We start from the raw sequence: 25,155 nt of genomic DNA on the forward strand, positions 1-25,155 counted from the left end.
AATTTGGGAAAATCACAAGTGATGGTGAAACATCTGGGGCTATCAATAGCTGGAAGGGGAAAGAAGAGGGAAGGGAGGGGAAGAAAGGCCTTGGAGAGGTGAGAAAGAGGAGCGGTTATGGGAATATGGCAAGAGCCACCGTGTAGCAGAGGCCACCCCCTGGGAGCTGTGTCCTTCGGTTATGCCAACCTGTGCTCCAGTCAGGGAGGGGCAGCAGGGAGAATAAATAGTTCATCTTCTCTCTTCTGCTCCCCGCTGATTTCCTGCCAGTTCCTCCCACTGCTCAAACTCTATCCAAAGCCCCAGAACAAAGGGGCCGGGTTGATAAAGTACAAAGAGAGCACAGAGGAGAGTGGCGAAAAGTGAAGAGTATAAATGGGGAGATGTTGGTCAAGGGGTACAAAGTTTCAGTTATACAAGAGGAATAAATTCTGGAGATCTAATGTATAGCAATGTATTACAGTTAACAGTACTGTAGTATATACTTGAAATTTGCTGAGAGGGTAGATCTTGAATGTTCTCACCACACACACACACACACACACACACACACACACACACACACACGAGAAAATGGTAACTGTGAGGTGACGGATATGTTAATTAGCTTGACTGGGATTGTTTCAGAATGTATACATATATCAAATGTACACCTTAAATATATACAATTTTTAATTGTCAATTATACCTCAGTAAAGCTAGAAATATGTTAAATAAAAAAGAAAGCTACAGAATGATTTAAAAAAGTATATCTAGAGAGGCAGAGAAGACTCAGCAGAGGACATACGATTTCTTGGGATTTGGGGGGCATTAAGCTACTAATATTTCTTTTCATCCCAGTCTGATCGATGCATTCAATTCATTTATTCAACAGGTATTTATTAAGTACCTCTTAATTGTCTCATTTGGGAAATAGACACCTCAAGGTGAATAAGTCAGCATCCCTGACCTTGAGGAGCTTAGTGTGGGTAGGGGGAGGCGTCAGGTAAAGAGGTAATGCTAAAATAGGGATCGCCACAGGTTGTTGAGGAAGCAGGGCTGGGTACCCCACCCTCCTGTTGAGTTTGGAAAGCCTGTGTGGAGGAGGGAAAAACTGGAAGCTTTGTGAAGGAAGAATGGGAGTTGGCCAATAGAAAAGATGGAGACACACTGTCCTCAAATGTCTATGAAAAGAGCATGTGGGTCCCGGGATTGTGTGAAGTTTCATATGACCAGATGTGAAGAGGGAGTGTGTGTGGCAGGGCATGGCAGGTAGAGCCGGGAGAGACCACCTGGCCTAGTGCACCAGACCTGAGACCCTGGAATCCATCTGAAAGCACCGGGGCTGTGTTGGTTTCTAGTAGGGAAATGGCATTGCTAGATGTGAAACCAGAGGCAAAGAGGACTAGTGGGAGAAACCAGCGATGGGATAGACCAATTTGTATGGTTTTAATGGTAAATTAAAACAAAACTTTCAAAGAGTAAAACTCCGAGTGAAGATCTCTTGAGCAAGCCATCTACCTTATCCATCTCTGAGAAATGAGGACATGCTTTGGAACTTCCAGGCCAATTGAATAGAAGTGTTTTTGTATAGTTAGCTTAAATAACCAAATGATGAAATCAATCCTCCAAATTGTCAGCAGAGCAGCTGTTCAGAAAGCTCTAGTTAGTCATTGACCTTATGTTTAATATGATTTCCTAGAACGTGGATAGTCAGATTGAATAAAGTACTGCTTCAAAGCCCTCCCCACTCAGCAAGCTCCCTGCGATGAAAGAACCAAGGAAGAGAGTGGTGGACAGAGTGCAAAAGCCCTTTCCTTCCTGCTCCCAAAATCCCCAGGAAAAAAGAAAAGAAGAAAGCATGCCACAGACACATCTTAGAGAACAAAATGCTGGGACTACCAACAACTCAGTCTCTTTCCTAATCATAACGCAGGGGGTAAAAGAGAAAACATTTATGACCTAAATATCATCCCCTGGTTTTCAACAATAACTAAGGATTCTTATCCAACTTACTTCATTTTTGGACAGTGGCTTCAAACTTGACCTTTTGCATGACCTGGATTTGTTGCTTATGTCACTGGAGGTGGGATAGGCTATGATGAACAATAAGGTAAGAGGGATGGAGGGTTGGGGGAAAATAGATAGAGATGGAGACTTATTCTTAGAAAAAGGATCCAGTGTCTGTGGTGCTGAAAAGTTTTACCTTGAAAATAGAATGCCATGTATACAATTGGAAGGATGCTCTATCATCTATCTATCTATCTATCTATCTATCTATCTATCTATCTATCTATCTATCTACCTACCTATCATCTCTATATTCCTACCCATTTATCATATATTCTGTCTGTATAGCACTTGCTTCTACTTACTGTGAAAAGCACACATGTAAGAGAGTTAAAATAAAAATGAAGTTCGCACATCAAGTAGTGTTGTGGGGGGTGGATAATTGTAATAACTTCCTGGAAAGAATAGTTCTGGCAATTGAATATTTAATTTAGCTTAAACTTCTGGCAGCCAAGACAAAATAAACAACATCTGTAAAACTTGTAAGTGGTTATTATTGATGAAAAGAAGTGCACTATTATATCCAAAGGAAAAAATATCCCCTAGTACGAAATCCTAAACTTTTATTCTTTTTATAAGAGAAAACCTGTAGCAAAATGTACAGTGTCTTATACAGCAATTTTGCAGAAGATGCAGAAATGTTCTTCATATGAACTTTGTTATACCAATGTTGGATATAAAAGCAGCAGCCTTCAATAAAATGGAACTGAAGCGTATAACCTGTTTCATCCATGAGTCTTCTGAATATGAATTTTTTTAAGACACTGCCAAAGTAAAATAAAAATAAAATCAAACAAAAAGACCAGAACAACACCTATTCCGTTCTGCACTTTTATAGTTCTATGGCTCATCTAGTTAGGATTTTGAATTTAGTAGCCCTAGGCTATGGCTCACACTGTCACTTCTGAGTTAGGATTCCTTCTGTTGTAAAAAGAAGAAGAAAAAAAAAGAAAAAAAAAAGAAAAGAAACAAAACAGAAATCTCAACCAAAAGTGCCTTAAACAAATGAGAGTCTCTTGGCTCCTGAAACCGAAAAGTCTCTCACAAGCCTGGTTTCCGGCTCCTGTCTGACCCGGAACGCCACAGCATCGCTAGGGCCCGGGTCCTCGGCTGTTTTCCTTGGCCTCCATCCGCTTTGCTGTGTTCTCTTTTTCCTCCAGTTAGCATTTCTCCCAACAGCACACACTTCTGGTACAGTTCCAGGGTCCCTCACATTTTAAGATTCTATGCTCTAAAATTCAGAGGAAGAAAACAAAATTTGTCTCCAATTACTGAAGTGCTGTTTAAACAATGAACATTGACCAAGTAAGTCAAAATATCATGTCGAGTAAATTAAGCCAGACCCAGAAGCATAGAAAATATGTTATATGAAATTCTTAAACAGGCAGAATGAATCTACAGTGACAGAAATCAGAACTGGGGTGCCTATAGGAGAGTGCAGTTGACCTACAAGGGTAGAAAGGAACTTTCTAGAGCAAGAGAAATGTTCTATATTTTGTGTCGGGTGGTGGTTCTACCATAGTATTCATTTATCAAAACTTATTTTACTGCACACTTATGATACGTGCATTTCACACACTTAAACAAGCCCAGGTACTAAAAGTACATGCTGGCTGATGTAGGGACAAGTGAGTGAAGTGGGATAATGGGAAATGGGGACACAGGAGTCTCCCACTGTTGCCTTAGACCAGACTGAGAAGTGGTGGTCAAGTTCCAGATGTATTTCTAAGCTGGGGCCAAGGTTAGCTGACTGATTGGCTGTGTATCATGAGAGAAAGAAGGGAATACAGGCTGACTCCTGGGTTTTGACTCTGCATGTAGGTGAAGAGTGATGCCATTTACTAAAATGAGGCAGAAGAGGGACGTTTGGGTGAGAGGATATGGACAGGGAAATCAAGACTTGGGGGTTGAACTTGTAATGCCTGTCAGACATGCACATGAGCTGTCAAGTAGGTGTATAAGATGGAGTGTAAGGACAGGTCAGGTGCAGATATAAATGTAGGGTTGTGGGACTGGAGAAGACCTGAGGGGTGAGGATAGATAGGGAGAGAGGAGGACAGACCGCTAGCCTGCTCCCAGAGGAGCTAAGGGTTTGTAGGATGAGGAGGAACTGGAAGCAGCCATGAGGAGCAAGAGAGGTGCCCCCCCTCCTTCAGACCGTGTAGTGGATCACACGTGGGGAAGAAATGGCTGCCTCGTAAGAGGACTGCAGGGGAGAAGGGTGGTCAGGGACTCAGCCAAGTTTGTCATCAGCACAATCCTCTATATCCTTAAAACTCTTTTCTAAACAGTGCTTTGATCTCCTTGTTCTAACAAAAACCTAGCTGTCCTTAGAACATTGAGGCAGGGTTCAGTAAAACAAAATAATTAAGGGACTGTTGAAATAAATTGACGAGATAGAGGATTTTGCTGATCACAGACCGTGCATTCCAAAGGGCTCAGTGGAAAGGTCGGAGGGATTGGGAAGAAGTGGGTGATTGGCCTGAATTCTGGGATGTAAAGTTAAAGAGATTGAGCAATGGGGGTTGCCCTAGGAGACTCGGCTGTCTGGTGGCTTAGAAGCAGGTCGAGACTAGTTTTGATGGTCTTCTAGGGGAACAGAGGAGTCGTTAGTTCTAACTGGGCTTCCTCTTGGCACTTCAGCAGTTTGTGGTGATGAAGCAAGTAGTGTGACCTCAAAGAACGGTGCTCTGCCCAGGGCCAGAGTCCTGTGGGCCTTCCTCAAATCCCCTGGGACAGACAATGAGACTGGGGACAGGTGGTCTCTCTAGGAACCTGGGCCGTCTTCCCTCACACCCCTGAACCAATCACTATGGCCGGGGGAATGGGGTTGCAGAGACTATGGATGCTTGGAATTCGGGGAAGGGATGTGTGCATGTGTGAGTCTGAGCTCTAGGGCTACAGGAAGAGGTTCCTGAGAGTTACCAAGACAAGAGAGGATGGTTACCGAATGGCTATCCATTCATTAGGCACCCTCACCCAGCAACCAGCAAACGTAATACAGTTGACAGAGTAAACTTGGGAGAGTGGGTGGATTGATAGAAACACATCCCCATTCTAGAAAAATAACAGGAAGCATTATCTTTACTGATGAAAAAAAATCTCATAATTTGACTAGCAGTATTGTATTCTAATTTGATCAAGGATGAAATTGTTTTCTATGTTTAAGTACTTATCCATGGCAAAGCCCAGAACGTTTAATGGTGTGTTATCTCAATTTTGCTAATAATTGTATTCAAATACATATTATTGTACATGGGGTCGATTTGTAACACACTTCTTTTTCCCCCCCACAGGAAGAAATGAAAACATTGCAGAATCCTTTAGAAGAAGTTAATGATGGAAAATATTTACTTGGAAAGTAAGTAAAAAATACTAAAGGAAATTAAATTATTTGTGAGGTTGAAAAGATTGAATGAAAAATAAAAAACTACCTGGCAAGACAAAAATGCATAAGTAAATTTGACAGTTTCGTATGGTTATCATTGTGGTCAGAACCCAGAGAGGTGTCTCATTTGAGATGTAGTTAGATTCATGACTAGTTGAGCTACGATACACAAGCTATACTGATTCACAGAGTAATACGATGCCTGGACATGTCTTTGGTGGTGTGTTTAAGGACTGGAAACTTAACCCTGTCCTGTCATTGGCTTTTAATCAGTGATTACTGAAAGCAATCAGAAATTTACAAAAAGCACAGGGTTACACTAAAACTAATAGACAGAACATGCAAAATAATACTGTTGTATGGAACAAAACTGAGCTGGAAATAAAAAAGCAAGCAAGAAAGAGATGAAATTGAACAGAGATAAAAGTAAAGTCTTCCATTTAGGTTTTTTAAAAAAATTGTACAATTAGAGCATGTGAGATATATTCTGATTTCAATTTGTGGGTAAATGCTTAGAGGTTTTATCTGATGTTAACATGAGACCATGATTTTATATGGCTGAAACTATTACCACAAATTAGACTGATTAGTAGTCATGCATTGTAAAGATAAAAGGAGAAAAAATTAACTATCATTTATTGAGCATTTACAATGTACTTTGTATTAGTGAATGCTTCCAGATGTTTCCTCATGGAACTCTGATTAGAGCCTTTTGATACAGGCGTTGTTATTTCCATTTGACAGACGAGGAAAGGCTCAGAGACCTTTCAGCACTTGTGCAAGTAGCCTCAGCCATGAGGGATAAGGAAGGATGAGAATCAAACCCAGGTTCCAATGCCACCAGCGCCCCTGCTCTCAACCACTCACTGAATTCAAATGTCAAGGCCATGGGGTGTCACGCTTGGCTCTGGGCACCACATTTTAAAGGCATATTGACATCCCTAAGACACCAGAGGAGATCGGTTAAAATTGTGAGGGTTCTGGAACCATGTGAAAGTACCACAAAGAGCTGAGGGTGTATTCCTTGCAGAAAAGAAATCTCAGAGGGAGCATAATGGCGATCCTTAAACATTTGAAGGAGAGCTCCTGTAAAAGAGGGGTTAAGTTGCTGTTCTTGCTCTACAAAGTAGAATAAGGATCAGGGAGCAGGATTTATGGAGAAACAAGTTTGTGACTCTGAAAAAGGATCTGTTTTATAAAAATTTAACCTGCCCAACAGAATGGACTTCTTTGTTAAGGAGTGAGCCGATAAATACTGGAAGTGCCCGGCAAGAGTGTAAATGACCGTCCAGCCGAGATGCTATTGAAAACATTCCTGAAAATGGAAAACCTTGGACTTCATTCCTCTTTCTGCTTTTTCCTAGCTTTGTGAGTCTGGAAAATGTATTTAACCATCCTGAGCCCCAGTTTCCCCATCTTTAAAACTAAAGATAATAATACTGGCTTGACAATCTTATTGAGAGCGTTAAATGAGACACCTATGGTAACATAGTGTCAGCTCCTTCCTTTTCCATCTAAGTGGGTGCTTGGACCAGATACCTTTTCAGGTTCTCCCAGCTCCACAATTCTAAGAATTTTCTACGTTACCACTTAAAGGACAGCTTCAGCCCTTTGCTCAAACCAAGTTTCTGGGTTATCTATGGAGTGAATTTACCCTTGTTATGTCTATATTCATTAATATGAATAAATAAGAATAAAATGGTTCAATTTCCCTACCCCCTCTCACTACCACCATCATTAAGTACATCTAAACAGTAATAACTAGAGTTTTTGGCTGAATTGGAAAGATTTTCCTTCCATGGAGATTAGTGTTGTAATGACATTAGATCAGTGGTTCTTCGCCCTGGCGGCGCTTAGAATCACGCAGGGAGTTAAATAAAAATGCCCCAGCGTAAGCTCCACCCCAGACAAATTGAATCTGAATCTCAGGAGGGTGAGGTCCCAGGATCAGTATTTGTTAAAAGCTTCCTTCATGTGATTCTATTATACTAAGGAGCTGGGGTTGAGAACCAGTGGTCTAGATGCATTTTTGAGTCCTTTTGGTCATTCAATAAGCTCATGTAGCTTAATTCTCTGCAGACACACTTTCTCTGTGGTGTTTAGCCCATTTATCTGCTAAATCTGGCTATGCTGGTTTTTCATTATTGATTTTAATGGAAGAAGTGAACTCCAAAAGTTTTTTTCCTTCTAATTGACCACAACTCTATATTAAACCTCTCGCTAACACCAGCATGTATCTTTCCCATCTCTCTGCTCTTAGGAAGATATGTGAAGATTAATGGTATATATGTGGGCTTCTGCCTCCTCCCCCTCCCCATGTTCTTTTCCTCTCATTATCTAGAGGCCCTTGACAGCTAAAAGCTTCTGGAAATGGCCAGTCTCCTTTGTATGCTTATTTTTCCCAGTCAGGATTGAGGAATTCCAGGGATGGGAATTCAAGTTCCCCTCAAGGCACGCAGTCCTAAGGGGTAAGCGTCCCTTTCATACTTGTCTATGACAGAGAAAACAACGGCTGCCAGCCCTAAAAACTATACCCATTTGCCTGGAATTCTGGAGATTTTCCTGGTCTGCTACAGGGCAGGGCTATGTCCTTGAAAGCTGTCAAATTTGATTGAAAAATTGGTGTACTTTAAGTGAGCAGATGAAGCATTTCATTATAGCTGTAGCTGACTTAGGTACCAATGTAAATCATCTCAGCTACTTGAAATGACCATAAGTTAAATGATAGTGGTGTCATGGCAGTTGATCAGTGATTCCCCTTGGAACATTACGTTTATTCTGAATGCTCAACAGGGTTTTGTGGTGGGCAGTTGATGTGAAGGGAGGGGAAGCTGAAACTCCGTTGCTCTACTTGAGACCACATCCACATGCAGGGCCAGTCGAGTACATTTGTGTACACACACACACACACACACACACACACACACACACACACACCACAGTCAACTGAAGCCAGTAAACAAAGAAGAACAGTTAGTGAGGCCATTAATTAGGAGACTGTTTATGACTCTATTGTTGTTGATGATAGTATTAACTTTGGAAGACCTTAGGCTGACAGCTATTTTTTGTAAATATTAGATCAGGCTGGGTCTTTGTTAGGAAATGTGTGGTAGGTATTTGTAGTTTATAGTTTGTTGAGGATATATAAATTGTGAACCCAAATTAGAAAATTTGTTAATGCAAAAAAAAGTTTCTCTTTATGAAAACTTGAGCTTTTGTCTTTGGTTGCTGCATATCTGCTGGTCTCCAAACACCTCACCTGTATATCTATTGCTGAGTTTGCTAATTTGTTATTTAGAGGTTTTATTGACAATATGTTGAAGTATCTTTGTTATAAGGCTGTTGTCCCTACAAGAACATAGTGTTATAAGAATGAGACTTTACATGCCCACCGACCCTGGATTAGGTCCTTCTGTGTTTCCCCTTTAATAATATCCATCACATTTATAATTAGTTAATATCCATCTTCCTCTAGATTGTAAGACCGTAAGAACAGGGACCGCGTCTAGTGCTTTCACCATTGTATCCCCACTTTGCATCATTCCTGGCCCATAGAAGATATTCAATATATCTGTAAGTGAATGAATAAGGATAAATTAATAATGGACCCTGAATACCGACCGCAGAGAGCAGTGTTTTTCCCCCCTGCCCCTCAACAACCCAGAGGGACAATCAGAAAGCGATCTTGGGCTGATGGCACCACCTAGCGGCCATATACGAATTTATCTGATCTACAATGTTTTCCCCACCTTGGTTATTCCTTTCTACAGAGAAGATAAGTTCGTTATCCTAATAATGCCTCCAGCACAATGTTGTTTCTTGTCTTTTTCTTTTGTTTACTATCACCGTAATCCTGGTCCTCATTAGGTGGCCAATTTGAACATGCTCCTAAGTATTTTCCATATTTTCACTCCCACTGCAGACCATCCTTAAATATCCCGTCCATCACATTTTCCTGCTTCAAAAGTTTTGTTTCCCTGAGGCAATGTTTTTCACACTGTAGATCACAATCTATTGATGATTTGCTAAATCAATTTGATGGGTAACTTCTGACCTTTAAAAAATTTTGAAATATAATAAAAAATGTCAGAGAATATTACATGTAGTGGGGGAAATGATGTTTCTTGAAACTTTTGTTTCCATTTTAAACACACACACGCACACACATCCACCTTTACCACATGCATGTGTATGGGATTGGGATGTCCAATATTTTATTTTTGAAAACCACAGGCAGTAGAACTAAGTTTAATAAGTCTGATATTAAATTCCTCCAAGCAGTACTTTGTGATGGTGAGACTTGCGTTTCAGTGTGGTTTCCTCTTAGTTTAACATAATCTCTCTGAGCTTCAAATGTCTCAACTGTGTATTAAGGAATACTTAAATGATAGAGGCTACTGTGAGAATTAAATAAGATATTACTTGTAAAATGTCTATGACAGTGATTTGTATACATTACATGGCCAGTGACTTAGTTTTCTGCTTATGCAAACTTATTTCCTTTTATACTCCTACTTTTATCATCTACTTCCACCAAATTTCTCTTTATTGTCTTAAAATTGTCTGAATATTTCCACCTCTAATAGCTTCCTCATATGTTTTATCTTTCATATCCTAACTTACTTAATTCCTGTCTGTTCTTCAAAACCCAACTCAGGTGCCACTGTCTCCATGAAGCCTTTCTTGACTATTGTAGCCCCAGTGAACTTCTTGTAAGCTTACAGACTGAAAGGAGGAAAGATTCAATGGCACTGGCACCACTGGGGACGAATTAGATCCTCTTTATAACTTACTAGTTGGACATTGCCATAGGATATATAACATTCTCCTTATGTTTTTTTCTCCCCCCAAAATGGTTCAATATCTGCTTTCCTTTCCATTTAAAAGAAAATGATGTTCATGTCTTAGATATGAATGCTGAGCTGAGTGGTAGAAATCAAAAGAACAGGAAGGTAAAGGCAAAACAACATTTTCTTTCTATGGTATGGTTATTTATCCGTCATCCATCAGTAGGAATTAGGACCCCGTTAATAAATTAAAACGAACAAAATTGAATATATATCTGCTTTTTCAAATAAATATAAATTGGTAATATTATTGCTATAAATTGCATTAACTTTCTGGATTAAGCTATATTGAGGCATTACTTCTGTTTGCAGTCACCAGCTGGCCACGGATGTGGAGAATAATATTGAAAAATATCACCTCAATCTACAGCCCTTGGAGTCAAAGGTGAAAATGTAAGTTATTTCAAAGTTTATATTAAAGCATTAGTTTTAAAGTTCTTGTTTTATTAACCTCTGAACTAGTTTGGAGTTTGGGGGGTATAAAAATTACACATTTATTTATTTCACGTTTATGTGTTACACATTATTTCCTCTCTGTCTGAGCAGCAACAAAGTTGTTTTGGGCACACAGCACCATTGCTAGATAGTGTAGGGAATTATTTGATTGTCATCACTTCATTTCTCAGCTCTCCCCTTTTGGGCTGAATACTGTCCTTCAACTTCCACTAGCATTTCCCACTGTCTCTTATCTTAGTGGCTTGGTTAATTTCGTCTTGGAACAATGTGGTTAATTCCACCTCTCCACCTCAGGCTACTTCTTCATTACACATCCAAATATTGTGGAAAAATATATCTTGTCTTTCGTTCCCACTTCCTATTCTTTTATTTTTTATTCTCTCTTCCTAAGGCCAAATGTGGGTTCCCTTCCCTCACTATCAATGACTATTGCATAAAAATCATGCTAAAACCACCCCATTATTAACAAAAATGAAACTAATAAAATACAAAGTGAGACAGGCATATTATAGAACAAAATGGCAATCTTTTAAAACCATTTTTAAGTAGAGAAGGGGCTATCATAATTACTTTAGAAGCAATTTTAAACTATTCATGCCTGCTCTCTGTCATCTTTTCCCTTTCTGATTTTCCTTTAGGGGGCATATAAAAATTGCCACTAAGGGTGTATATAACACACATACACACACACACACACACATGCACACACACACTCAGCTTAACACTCTGAGAATTAAATGTGTCTGAGAATTTAAATATGTCTGAGCTTGGCCAGGATCACCGATAATTTTCAAAAAGGCCAAACAGGAATCTTTAGAGAAGCCACCCAGAAGAAGGGAGCCTGCAGGTGTACACCTTTGAAGAACAAGAAGCCATTGCTGGATTTAAGAAGTGAAACAGAAATGATGCAACTATAACATACCCTGCTGGATAAAAATAAATATTAATACACTGTAAATCTATTTTAACCTTAGTAATCAGTAAAAAGCTTGCCTCAGAGTGAGCACACAGGGCTACATCTCAAGGTAAAGTTCAAACATGGCTTCTGAACCAGTTGGGTCCCCGCCCGCCCCCACCAGGAAGCTCTGCATCACACTTCCTAAATGAATAGTAATCAGGCTACCAAATAGTTTTATGTACGCAGTGTGTCAGCCTCACTACACAAGATGTTTCCAACCCTAAGTTGCTTTATCCTTAGGAATTTTTCTCATAACGATAATGTCCTCTTAAATGAAAAAGTGCTAAAAAGGAAAGTGTGAAAAATTAGAGTGTTTAGTTTGAATGCTGAAATGAAGTTAGGGAACCTCCCTGTTCTCTCTTAGTTTTCATCCACTCCAATATGTAGAGGCAGTGGGGCAGGAGCCACGAGAAGGAACAGGGAAAGAAAAAAATCTCTGTGCCCAAGATTCTAGCCAGCTCAAGAGTCGGGGATTTTATGTGCAACTGGTTTGATGGAGGAGTCTCAGCTCAGTGAGGTGCAAACTGAATGGTTTTATTTCTTCTAATAACTCTGGACCCCATTTCCACTCACTGGAGGGGGATGAGGGAGAGAAAACTTAATCTTGTCCAATAATGGAATTTGAGTCCCATTGGAAAGTTTAGTGCAGTTCAGTGACTCTCATCTAATCTGGTTATTGAATTCTTAACTCTCATGATGGGTTAAACATCTCCCCTCCACCCACATGAGACCTTTCCTACAGCTCTGCAGCCTCCTCCCCTCTTCCCTCTCCTTTATTTATTTATACTCCCTCCATCTCCCGCTTCCTTCCTCCTCTCTTGTTGTCACTTCTCCTAACATTCATGTGCTAAACACCAAGGTTGCTCCAGTTTTCTCATTAATGGTGAACATTCAAGCTCCCAGATAGTTGTTTCCTTTAAAATAACCTGAAGGGGCTATTTTATTCCTTGTAGGAAGGGTCATTGGGTCTCCCTTAGTTTCTCCACCAATGGTATCGGCTGCCCTCCTCATTGGGTCTCTTGCTCTGCTGGGTCTGGCTTCCCCAGGATGAGCTTGGCATCCTCACAGGGAGAACCCTGGCACACCCCATCCCTGCTTCCCGAGAGACGTTCTTTAGACCTGCAGAGCATTGGGTATGAAAGATGAACCTTGTCCCACGTTCCTGAGTCACTGTCAAAGGCTTTCTCTTAGGGTCTTCTGACTTCTGTTGGTGGGAACCCGCTGAACATCTACCTTCCTCCAGGGGTTAGAGAGAAGTGAGGTTACTACACCATAAAATCTGCTTTTCGGGAAACTCTCCTCTCCCCTCCCTGATGAGGAGGAGACAGTAGTAGGTTCCAATGAAGGTTTTCTTGGCAGTCCAGGCCCTGCAAGCCCTGAGGTAGGATGTGCCTTGTCAGGTCAATCACTGAACGTAAAAGATAAAGCGAGATGAGAACCGTTCTCAGGTGTGGCTACTCTTACTGTATACCTACACTAGTGGGAACCCCACGGTGGAGGTGGGTGGGTCAGGAAAGGGTCTCAGTGTTTTCTTCACACTCAGGACGACATAAAAAAGAAAGAATTTGATAAGGAAGCCTAAATCTGTATGTAGAAGTACAAAGTATCTGGAAGGAAGCAGAGGACTGTGGGGAAAGAAAATGTGTGGGGTGGTGCGGGGTGGAATTTAGAAGAAAAGTCAGGAAGGGCACATTACCTGGTTCATGAATGTTAAGAGTAATTTTGACTTTTAGACTTGGAGGATCAAAGGACTGCATCAAAAGGGCAAAAGCAATCAAAATTGCACAGCTATTAATAAAAAGTAATTTTGGGGAGGTAAAAGGCAAGTTTCTGAAGACCAAGCAAATGCAAGCCTCTCAAGTCAGAAAATTCAGTGAAAGCAAAAGAAATACTGAAAGCTCGCACAATGAAGGCTCTCAGCGCAACTCTGGGACTAAAGATTAATGTATCCTTAAGAGCCTAGGCTGGAACAAGTGTGAGGGTATGAGGCACGTCAAAGGAGCATGGGTTTTAGCATGGCGCCTGACCGCGGAGGGAGGAACTGGACTCACCGGCTCCCATCAAACCGCTGCCCTTCACGTCGGGAACACGCCTTGCGTGCGGTAGTAAGATCTAAGACACATCTTCCGAGTACAAGCCATCATTTAAAAGTTCATGAACTGTGTGCGATCCTTCTCCTTATGTTTCAACAACACATTTATTTTGTGATGGATCAACATAGAGAAACTCCAAGAGAAGCATTTAGCCTAATGTATCTTTTCCATGCAGTTGTACCTTCTCCAAACATATTTGAATGTCAAATTGGGCTAATAGAATAACGCCAGTAAAGATCGTCAGGAATACAACATATCACATCCATGAATATGATTTGCACATGTTACTTAAAACCATTTGAAAGTGTTTGATTTTTTTAAAGAAATTATAATATTTATCGAGGACCTCTATTAGTCAAATTTGGGGCTAAGTGACCTAGATACCTTATCCTTGACTCCTTGCAAGAATTACAAAGAAGTTGTTATTCCCATTTTGTGGGTAAGCAAAATGTAGGCCAGTGAGTTTAGTATTTTGCCCAAGGCCACAGCTAATGAGACATAAAACTGAGCAAGAACCTACTGGTATATCTTGTAAACACACTTAGTTTCTGGTGTGTGGGGGGGACTCATGAACTGTTTTCCTCCAGTGAACACAGTGGAATCTGCAGACACATAGGGAACTATTTCCCCAGAAAACTGGCAGAGCAGCACCTTCACCTTGATCAAACAAGGGAAATCACCTGGAAGAGGCTAGGAAAGGCTGAGACTCCGCCTGGCCCTCAACCCCATCCCCCAGCGCAGTGATTCACAATTGGAAGGAAACTCAAAACCCAGAGCTTCTCCCTGAAGAGAAAAAGATTCATACCCCATCTTGGGCACCCTAACTTTTAAAACTGGCACTGGAGAAACAAGCCCCAGCATATCTGGCTTTGAAGACCAACTGGCTTTGTGCCCGGGAGACCCGAGATCCGTGGGGCTGTGGCAAACTGAGAAACTGCTCTTTAAAGGGCCTGTGCACAGACTCACCCGCCCAGGACCGAGCACAGAAGCAGCCCTTTGAAAAGCACCCAGACTTTTAAGTGAAAGAGATCATTTGCTAATTTTAAAGTGTTCATCTGAGGAGCAGGGGCCTGCTGGGATATTCCCCGGGATGGAGCCTGGCGGGTGCTGCCTTCCTCCGCCTTGCTAAAGCGGGTAGGTGCCATCTGTTTGTTCTTGGTTCCCCACCCCCTTTGCTCAGCAAGTGCCATCCTTGCACTTCTCTGCCCCACTCCAGCCAGTGGGCACCATCTTCACGCTCTTTTCCTGCCACACTCCCGAGCACCAGAATCTCCCAGAGGGGAGCTTCTACACATGTCTGGTGCCCTGGTTTTTACACCGGGTGACCCAAGTTTTGTGGCTGCCACCCAGGGGACTCCCCTTGATTGTCTGGCCCTGGAGGCCAGGGGAGCTTGCCTTCTTGGGTTCCACAAGACAGTAACAGTCAGAGACAGTTCTTGTCCGACTCCAGGGCTCTGTACAGACAGCAGACTGAAACACATGCCCAGTGTTTCTGAGAAAGAGGCCTAGTTGCTTGTTCAGGAGCTTTGGCCTGAAGGGCAGGCTTCTTGTTTGGCACACTGACAGGGGTGCTCTCAGGAAATGAAGGCCGGTGCACGCAATCTTTGTGTTGTCCCTCTGCCTCACTTCAGTTCACCAGTACCTTCCAGAAAACAGCTATACTCTTGTCTGGTGCCCTGGTTTTAGTGGCTGCCACCAGGGGACACCTCTACACCACTGGCTCTGGTGGCCAGTGAGCTGTGTGCTTGCCGGTTGGACAGAGCCACACCGTAAACCAATGGAGAAAGAGTTCTTAACCAGCTACCTCCTCAGGGCACAGCAGGAGGCCGCAGACCCAGGAGTTCAGTCTTCCTGTGAAGGAGGCCTATTAGCTTATCATCCCAGCTGCAGCCTGAGGGGCAGGCTTCTAATTAAACTCACAACTACGGGCTGACAGTAAACCTCTCCTGAGACTTCCTCAAAGGGCTGGCACTGTCTTCGAGTTCTCCCTCTGAGGAGCACCAGCATCTCAGAGGGAGCTGTTATGTGTCTGGTACCCCAGTTCATACATCCAGTGCCCTGTTTTTTTTTGTGGCAGCCACCCAGGGGATACCTCTTGATTTCCTGGCTCTGGTGGTGAGGCAGGGTTAAGTTCTTGGACCCACCAGAAATAGCTCTTGACAGGCTACCACCCCAGGGCACTGCACAGACTGTGAACCGAGGCACTGCCCAGTCTTCCTGTGAAGGACGTCTACTTGCTTGTCCTGGAGCTTTGGCCTTCGGGGCTAGGGCAGGCTTCAGGTTTGGCACAGAGCTAGAGGCTAGGAAGTTGCTCTCAGGGAACATAGGCTGGGGGACTCCATCTTTGTGCTTTCCATTTGCTACAGCTCACCAATATCTCCCAGAAAGGAGCTTACACGCTTGTCTAGAACCCCAGTTTTTACAGCTGTCACCCAGGGCACATCTCCAGATTGCCTGGCTCTGGTAGACAGCAGGGCTTATGCTTGTGGTCCCACAGAACATACTAGGGGTGCCAAAAAATGTATACAAGAGGACACTTTGGTCAGCGTTGCTCAAGCAGTAGTTCGCCGTGATCAGAAGTGTCTGGACACTGATGGCAACCACTTTGAGCACCTCTGGTAATTGCAGAACTCAAATCTGACTTGTATTCATCTTTGTTATTGGTATATATTGAGTATTACAATTTTAATACAGTTTTCCTTTCTTAAAATGTGTATACATTTTTTGGCACCCTCTGTAGATATATATTCTTTAAAAGCTGCTGCCTGAGTGTCTGACTTCCCATCAGCTGAAATCTAGGTACTGACTGAGAGCCTCTTCTTTGAGACACGCCAGGTCTTGGCACCTCTTTAACTATTAGGAGTTATTAAAAGTAAAATAGGCTGCTTGGACAATCACAAAGGTTTGAGAGACAACCAAGAGCTAGGGTAGGGTTGAATGATAAAGTTCATCTCCTGCACAGGCCAACCCTTCGAGCCTGGGAGAGGTGGCTGTTTCATCTCATGCAGAAAAACCACCACAGAGAATCAGTCAGGCATAATGAAGTAACAAAGGCATATGTTCCAAACATAAGAATAAGATAAAACCTCAGGAAAAAACCTCCACGGAATGGAGATAAGTAATTTACCTGAAAGTATTCAAAGTAATGGTTATAAAGATGCTCACCACATTCAGCTGAAGAAAGGATGAATACAGTGAGAACTTCAACAAAGGGACAGAAAACATAAGAAAGTGCCAAACTTGAAGGCACAGAGCTGAAGAATACAATAAACACAGTTAGTTTCTGAACACATGTCCCCTTTTCCCTTTGAGCATTTGTTGAGCTATTTCTTGGACATAGTCTTAGGAGAATATATTTGTTGATCAAATACTTACCATATTTGTATACTATGGAGATAGGATGGATACGAGTGGTCACTGCCCTCAAGGGCTTCAGAATCTACTGGAGGAAGAGGATTCCTTGGGAAAGAAGTGTTGACCTGGCCTAATGTGATACTCTTCTCTTTGAGTGGTTAATCTCTCCCAGAGCTACTATTGTCTTTCACAGACTCAGTAGCCTCTGTGTGCCTTGTTTCTGAAGTGCCTTCTTAGTCTTCATAAAGAACCAAGTGTTGTAGAGCCTAGACCCCATTTGCCCAAATTCCCATCTGTGAGGGAGTTGGGGGTTTTTGACAGTAAAAGTAGTCATAAATGTTGGTGAAGAAACTTGCAGAAAAATCCAGAAGAGTGTAAGTCCATGATGCGTTAGGAAGTACCGATAATCAAAGTAAGGAGCTGAAATCAGGAGTTACAGACTGGGCAGAAACGAGTGGAGGGGCAGCAGGCTAGAGACATGGTGGGCAAATGCTGTGGAAAACCTGCCTTTTGCATGCAGTGGCCCTTTACTGGCATTTGGGCAGGTTTATACCAGGACACAGGGTTGGAGCAGACACCAAAGAATAGAAACATGACATAGCTGTTAGGGTAACTTTTTATTGCACCCAGAAGATTTAGCTAACAGAGGGTTAAACAAACATGGGTTCTACTTACCCGCTAAAAGTCAGTATGTACCAAACCAGGTCAACCATGTTGCTCCCTTCTCTCTTTCTGTCTTGCTGAACCATGAGGAGGGGGCACAATGAAATGGGGAGATAGGGGATCTAGTCCAAGTGTTGGGTCTGTCAGTTAGTTCCCATCTCATTGCCTGAAACTTGGCCAGGGCTCTTGGTTGCAAGTAACAGAACTCAACTCAGACTTACATATATACAAAAAGAGATTATATTGGAACATCTAACAGAAACACCCAAGGGCTAATGTGCTTTAAGCACAGCTAGTCCCAGGTGGTCACGCAAGGTCATCAGCCATCTCTGTCTTTCTTCTTTTGTGAGCTCTGCTCTTCACCTTATTGCTTCAGTCTCACAGGGGTTCTGCCAACATGGTGATAAAGTGGCCACGGACAGCTCTAGGCTTACATCCTACGAGCCGAAAAAGGAGGCTTTTTTCTTGCTAGTCTTTCACTGGCCCGGCTTGACCCATGTGTACGTTCCTGAATCCGTCACTGTTTTGGGTTGGGCAACCCCAGCAGGTGGGCTGCCCTCTACAGTGGAGGGGTAAGATCTGTCCCATCCAAAGCTCGTGGCTTGAGGATTAGTGGGTCCCCTAAGGAAAATGAGTGCTGGAACAAAAAGAAGGAGAAATTAATGTTGAACAGGCAAAACCTACCACTATAATATAATTGTGCCTTCCTGACAGCCCACTTGTGGTTAAGATTGAGTGGCAGAAAACACACAAAAAGAGCTCTGTGTAATTAGCTATTATCTCTTAAGATACTCAGATTTGTGTCTTCTTTGATGGCATTCTCTTTCCCATCCCCAGATTCAGCCTACCTGGGTAATAAAGTATTTTGAAATTAAAAAAAAAAAAAAATTTAGTGACATTTAAGAACTAGTAACTTTCATATAAGAATCCAGATTTCTGACTGTTCCTGAAAAGTTGAAAGGTCTGGCAACAATCAACTGTGCTGTTATGAGGCTCTCCCGTACGAGAAGCAGGTACTGCCCAGTCTGCCCGCAGCCTGGCCCCATTGACGTCTTGGATTCGCTCCCTGTCTCCACAGCCTCATGTCCTACCACACTTTTCTGAGATCGCACCTGCCGCCTACTTGGTTCCCTCACTTCCAGGCCTTTGCCCAGAGGTCTTTCCTCTTCCTCCCTATCAATCTAAATCCCATCACTCCTTCAAGGCTAATTAAAGTACCAGGACTCCCTCACACCTTTTCTGAGCATCCCAGCTCTCAGCTCTCTCTTCTCCTTTTCTATGTAAGGACAACCAGGACTTCACAGGCTGTGAGTCTCCAACTGGCTGTAAGTGCAGGAGGGAGCCACCTGTGCCGTAAAACAGGCATATATAGAGAGAGGGCAGAGGCAGGTGAGTATGGCATCCCTGAGATGGGAAAAGATAAATAGGAATTGACTTAGCAAAAAAACTTACTGATCAAGTATTTATCTGTTTTGAAGTAAACCTCTATACTCTTATCTATAATTCAAAATATAGGAACACACAAAGTGTGCTCCCTTGCTGCAGCGAGCCTTTAAAAACTTACATTGATCATATTGCTTAGTTTCAGAAGTGAAAATGTCAAGATAGTTGGTGCTCAGGGTTTTACTCTGCAGGCGTAAAGGAGACTTGTGAGTAGGAATTGCAGTGAAACTAGGATGAGAAGGCTGAAAAGTGATTCCCCAAGCCCAGGGACGAGGTGCTTCTACGTTTTGTTTTAATTCCCTCTTACAGTGAAATACCATTTGGAGATGGTATTCAGAGAGCTAATATTAGAACAATTTAATCTACGAAGGTAATGTCAGTGTGTTCAGAGGAGAGAAATAGAGTGTGATGTAAACATTTTTTTATGATGCAGAGAATAATAACAGCTCCACCATTTAAAAAACATAGCAATTTATGGTAATAGTCTTATATGACATGACTAGCTTGTCATTTTTAACCTCTGATGCAAGTTTGAAGACATTGTCCAGTCTGTCACGCAGTTGTTAAAACTGTAATTATGAAGGACAAGTAAAACAGTGGAAATATGTATATCGTATTAAGTTTTTTTAAAAGAATAAAATATAGTGTAATATGTTTTCAACTAAGTAAAGTTGTTTCTACACATGTGAACAAGATTAGTAAGGTAAATACTCAAAAATCAAAATAGTTTTTGTGTTAAGGAAGTGAGTGAAATATGGGTGATTTTAATACACATTTTAAAGGTAATTAATATTGTCATAAGGATATCCATCCACTTGAAGAAAAAATATTGACTTCTTAATCTCTGACTTAGGGAAAACTAATATGTCACTTTGCAGATTCCACAGAACTAGGAGGGGGAAAGAGGACGCTTAAGTGCAAATTCACCTGTGCAGACGTCACCTCAGTTTTGACCAGCATTGTTTGTTTGGTTCTGTAAAGGTGTCACACTGCCCCCTGGTGTTCAATAAGCTAAAATGTAGTATCTTAAGTGGCCGCTATATTTTTTTTCTATAATTTATGAATAATCAAGGTGAGAGAGCGAGAGAGAAATCTTTTTAAATCATTTTTAAAATGTCACATGTTTTTAAGCCCTTGATGGGAAGTTTTACAGACTTTAGGTGCCCTCCAGTGGCAGAGCTTGTCAGCGGGGTCCTGGGAGACACCCAGCCCTTCAAGTGCTTCAGATGATGTGAAAAATCACTCACAGCTTCCAACAGGTCTATACTTCTTAGTAAAATGGGTCCCAGAAGAAACAGTGGGCCTCCCAGACTCAGGCCTGTCATCTTATGGGAGATTGCAGTGTCCTAACTAAAGTTACTGACTCGGTCTTATCTGCACAGTTTTTGTGTCATGTTTGCTTCTTGAATCTGATTAACTAGAATATTTCTCTTATCTCCTTTTTACTATGTGCGGTCACTTGACCGAATTTCAGTGTAGGAACCTACACCGTCGGTCTCCAGCACCTGACATGTAAGATACACACTTGCGTACAGAAAGAATCTCCCTTCAGGCATGCAATACCCTTCACATGGAAGATCAATGAGGGAAATCTTTACATTCTATATAAAAACAAAATCAAATTTATATACTAAAATCATTTATCCAAAAATTTAAGTTGTTTTCAAATAAAAATGCATTTCTGATATGCAAAAAAATCTTTAAACCAAAGAAAAATAAATAAGGATGCATTTTGAGCAAACGTTACATAACAAAAGAGTGACCACATATAACCCAAAACCAGGGTCAGATCTTGCTTTAATACAGCCTGAAGTGTATATACAATTTGGAGGGCCCTTAAAAAAAACACCTAAAGCATATCTACTTTTGCAATTTTATACAAACCATGAAGAGCCCTTCTCAGGGTCTTGGAAGAAGCTTCTGATCTGAGTCAAGGCCACTGAAGCTTAAGTTTCATAGTTTCAGGGAAATTGGCCTCTGATCCCAAGATACTGTTTTACTGCAGTTTCTGGAGTTTTCCTTGAGTATTAGAACTCACAGAGACTTCATAAATTAGGGACCACGTATACATTAAATAATGTGGTAGCATTTTTGTGTTTTTATATCTCCTTACTGTTGAAAATTGATGGTCTTCGAACCATTCTAGCCAAATGAAAATAAATCAGTTTATTTACACAAAAACAACTTTAGTAACTTTAGTTGTATGTGGAAGAATTTTAGCTCAAATGCTTCCAGGAGTCTAGAAAAGATAGTGAAGAATTAGTGCGATTATTTTAAAAGGCTGACTCCTGACAATGGGTCTTCATGTCTGGCTAAATACCAGGATAGGATAGATTACGTTCACTGATCGCTTGTGAAAACCTTGATGTTAATCTCAAACATTAGAAGAAAGTCCAAAAAAATCAGTTAGCTTTTGCAAAGAAGAGGTTTCTGTTACCAGTGCAGAAGATGAGGTGTTTTTTAGATATGAATCACAAGAAATAGAAAACTTCCTTGGGTGAAATCTCAAACAGTCGTGTGTTGGTTTAATTTTCCACGCAGTGCATAACACTTTCAGATATTTTGTCTTCTCGGTCCATTTCTTTTTTTATTGAACGTTCCCTGTTTCCTTCCACAGTATGTAAAATCCATGCCCACAGGTCTCTTGCCTGTGTTGGGCCATGCAGACTATACTGGATAACATTGTGGGTGCCCTTCACCTTGAGGCCTACGCGAATGGCGCCCCCTAGAGCCTCACTGCTCTGTCTGTCCAGACGCAGCTGACCCTGGCACAGAATAATCCCTCAGCCATGCTGTATTGAATGAGTAAATGATATGTCTGTCACTTTATTATTTTATATATACATACACACATATTATTCTCATTTGAAATACAGGATGAGAAATTGAAAGTTTGTGTCCCATAAATCAAAGTACATTTACATGTGCAAACTAATTTCACTTTGACTGATGACTTTTTCTGATGAAGTTGACACTTGTAGACTGAGTGAGCTTAGTCTGTGAAAGTCAAACCAGTAAAACAGAGACAAGTCCAGGTCTTCTGATTTCTCGTGTCACATTCTCTGTGTTACAGTTTCCCTGACTCCAAAGCCAGTTTCTTCAGAGTACTTTTCTGAGTCTGTGGGCTGTGACGGGGGAGTGACAGTGCATGTGCTGATTTTTTATTTTGATTTATTCATTTATTTTTGTAGCATTCAGCGAGCGTGGCGTGAGTACCTGCAGCGGCAGGACCCGCTGGAGAAGAGGAGCCCTTCCCCGCCCTCCGTGTCCTCCGACAAGCTGAGCAGCTCCGTCAGCATGAACACCTTCTCGGACAGCAGCACACCGGTAAGTGCCATGTTTCCTTCTCGTAGTGTGACGGGCCGTCACCTGGTCACCGGGCCTTGGCTCCAGCAGCGCAGTCTTGGGATGTGAGCAGGTGGGTTGTGAGAAGAGTGTCTACATCGCTTCTTTGCTGCATGTGAACCCATGATGAGGGCTTGTTATCTCTAAACAAAGACAGGGTTCGTAAACAGAAAGTGAACTTTATCAAATCTGAGGAAATCAGCTGCATTTGACATCAGCCTAAACTCTCATTTGTGTGTTTGCGTTCCTCTGTTACTAAGTATATCTTCTTTTCTTTATAACAGCATGTTCTTTTTAGTCTGCGCCTCGGGTAGCATTTTGTGGTGCTAATAGGATCAAGATTTACTTGGTTATAAAGATTATAAAGAGAACATTTCCAGGAAGTGTTGAAAGGATCGGGGTGCGACTCAAATGCCTATGGGGGCCAGTGAAGTAACCCATGTGACTGATGTGGGCCGACTTGTGGCAGCCCCGGGAGGCTCCTGGAAGTGTGTGGCCATGTGGGGATGCAGGACAGACATTGTCAAAAGTCATTTTCTTTCTTCTGGAGATGCCAGAAATCTGGATTTTTCAATGTGGGCAGCCAGTAAGAAAACTTAAAACAGAACTAGACCCTGACTACAGGACACAGTTGTCCCAGGGGATAGCAGTTTAAGGACACTGGTACAAGGGTACAGAATGAAAGGCTGGCTGAAGGGCCTTATTAAAAAAAAATGCCAAGTGTGGCAGGAAATAAATGCTCAGGCAATTGTAATGCAGAGTTTTGTGGATTTAGCCATTGTGATCATTTATGATAGTCACTGGAGTACGGAAAGAAGTTAGCAAGAGAAATGGAGTAACTATACGAGGATATTATTTTTTTAAAAAAATCTTCCTTGACTATTTTGTAATCCTGTTTGTTTATTTGTAACAAGGCTTCCCAACAGCCAAAATAATGTATTCACATTGGGATCGAGCAAAGGTTATTTTGAAATGTTTTCAAATGATTGAACTGTATGTTCTTTAATAAGTGGTTTTCTCTAGTCATGGATTCTAAAGAGAGAGCAATAAGTTGAGTTTACAGCTGTGCAAATAACAATGGCAGAAGATCTATTTTTAGCTGACAGAGGAAATTGAATACTTAGTGAATCTGCACCTTCACAGTTTTGGGGGGAATGAGTTTTCGTAACTGGCCTTACTATCACTGGGGGGCGCTCATGAACCACATTGGAAAATGGCTGAGTTTAGTCTCATTTGTATTTAACTCATAATTTGCAAGTGAATAATAGTGTGACAATTGAGTGTTTGGGGCGCCTTGTCTATGAATGTCAATTCAAATTGAAAGACTTTGAAGGTTCTAGTTGAGTGACGGACACTGACTATCAGAAATCACTCTGCCTTCGAGTGAAAGGTTTGGGTTTCCCGCCTTTGCACTTTCTCACAGCCCCATCTGGGAACAATGTAAACTGTTCCTGAGTCCAGTGATATTTAACGGTGGTAGTGTTGCTGTAGGGGGGGTTAACCTTTTGGTTTTATTGAAATTCTGGAATGATCTCTTTGCTTCATGTTTATGCTGCCACACCACTTTGATTCTAGCACCTCAGGTGTTTTGTGCGCACATGTATGTTCTTCCCCCTCATGGGTCATGTTTATTTGTATCTTTGCAGTTTCACTAACAGTCTTACCTTATTTGATTTAGCCTAGCCTCCTGATGTTTCTTAGTAGAGGATTTCCTCCCTCAAAAACCGCCAGCGATTCGGTTTCCCGTAGGTGTGTCAGACTGAATGGGGAGGGGCGTCCTGCACCCCCACCATATCGTGTCCTGCCTTAGCGCTGAGCTCATGGGACAAGGATGATTCTCTTCGGTGTGTGAAAGTCGGGCTGACTCCTGCTTGCCTGTAAATAGTGGCAATCAAACAGATTTTCAAAAATCACTATTGGAATTAGCTTCAGAAAGTAAGCAGACCCTGCCCAGAATTCTAATAGAGGCTATTGATTATATTATAACAACTGTGGTATTGATGGCAGTGGTGTGACACTAAATGTACAAACTAAAATATGAAAATGTATGATGTTGGGACATTTCCAAGTCTCTAGTTGGTCAGGCAGGTAAAATATGCAAGTCATAATTTTTTAGAAACTTTATGCTTAGTTGTCTGGGGCGGATATAACTGGCTAAATGGTTTTATCTCCCACGATCATTACTTGACTGGGGCCTCCCTCAGGAAGGCTCATTTTTACCCCGTTTGGTGGTTGTAGCCCCAGGAAAGGAAAGTGACTCTGCTCCCCTTTGACCAGTCTGCCAGACTCCAGGGCTCCCTCTGATGAGTAGACCTCAAGTTTATGGAGGGAATAGGGATGAACACTGGTCCACCTTGGCTATGCCTGTGATAAAGAGATGAGCTTCCTTTAACAGCCAGCGATTCCATTTGGAACTTCAGGGTTAAAAGCCTTCAGTCCATCAGATGCTCTCAGTGAGGTGTCTCCCTGGGGGATTCTCTGGAACCCTGACTCCTACTATTGTATTTCCCTGAAAATAAGACCTCGCTGGACAATCAGCTCAAATGCGTTTTTTGGAGC

The 25,155-nt window shown here is 41.9% G+C and overlaps 1 protein-coding gene across 2 annotated transcripts in view; it reads left to right on the forward strand.

The window, feature by feature from the left end:
- The window catches only part of SCHIP1 (schwannomin interacting protein 1), a 669,685-nt gene that overhangs the window by 143,348 nt on the left and 501,182 nt on the right, over positions 1–25,155 (forward strand). For both annotated transcript variants that reach the window (XM_019731976.2, XM_074327035.1), the window contains exons 2-4: positions 5,346–5,410; positions 10,597–10,677; positions 22,443–22,578. In XM_019731976.2, the coding sequence (XP_019587535.2) occupies positions 5,346–5,410; positions 10,597–10,677; positions 22,443–22,578 (282 nt within the window). The remainder of the gene's footprint in view (positions 1–5,345; positions 5,411–10,596; positions 10,678–22,442; positions 22,579–25,155) is intronic.

This window comes from Rhinolophus sinicus, linkage group LG01, assembly GCF_036562045.2.
Source record: "Rhinolophus sinicus isolate RSC01 linkage group LG01, ASM3656204v1, whole genome shotgun sequence".
Taxonomy (NCBI): Eukaryota; Metazoa; Chordata; class Mammalia; order Chiroptera; family Rhinolophidae; genus Rhinolophus; species Rhinolophus sinicus.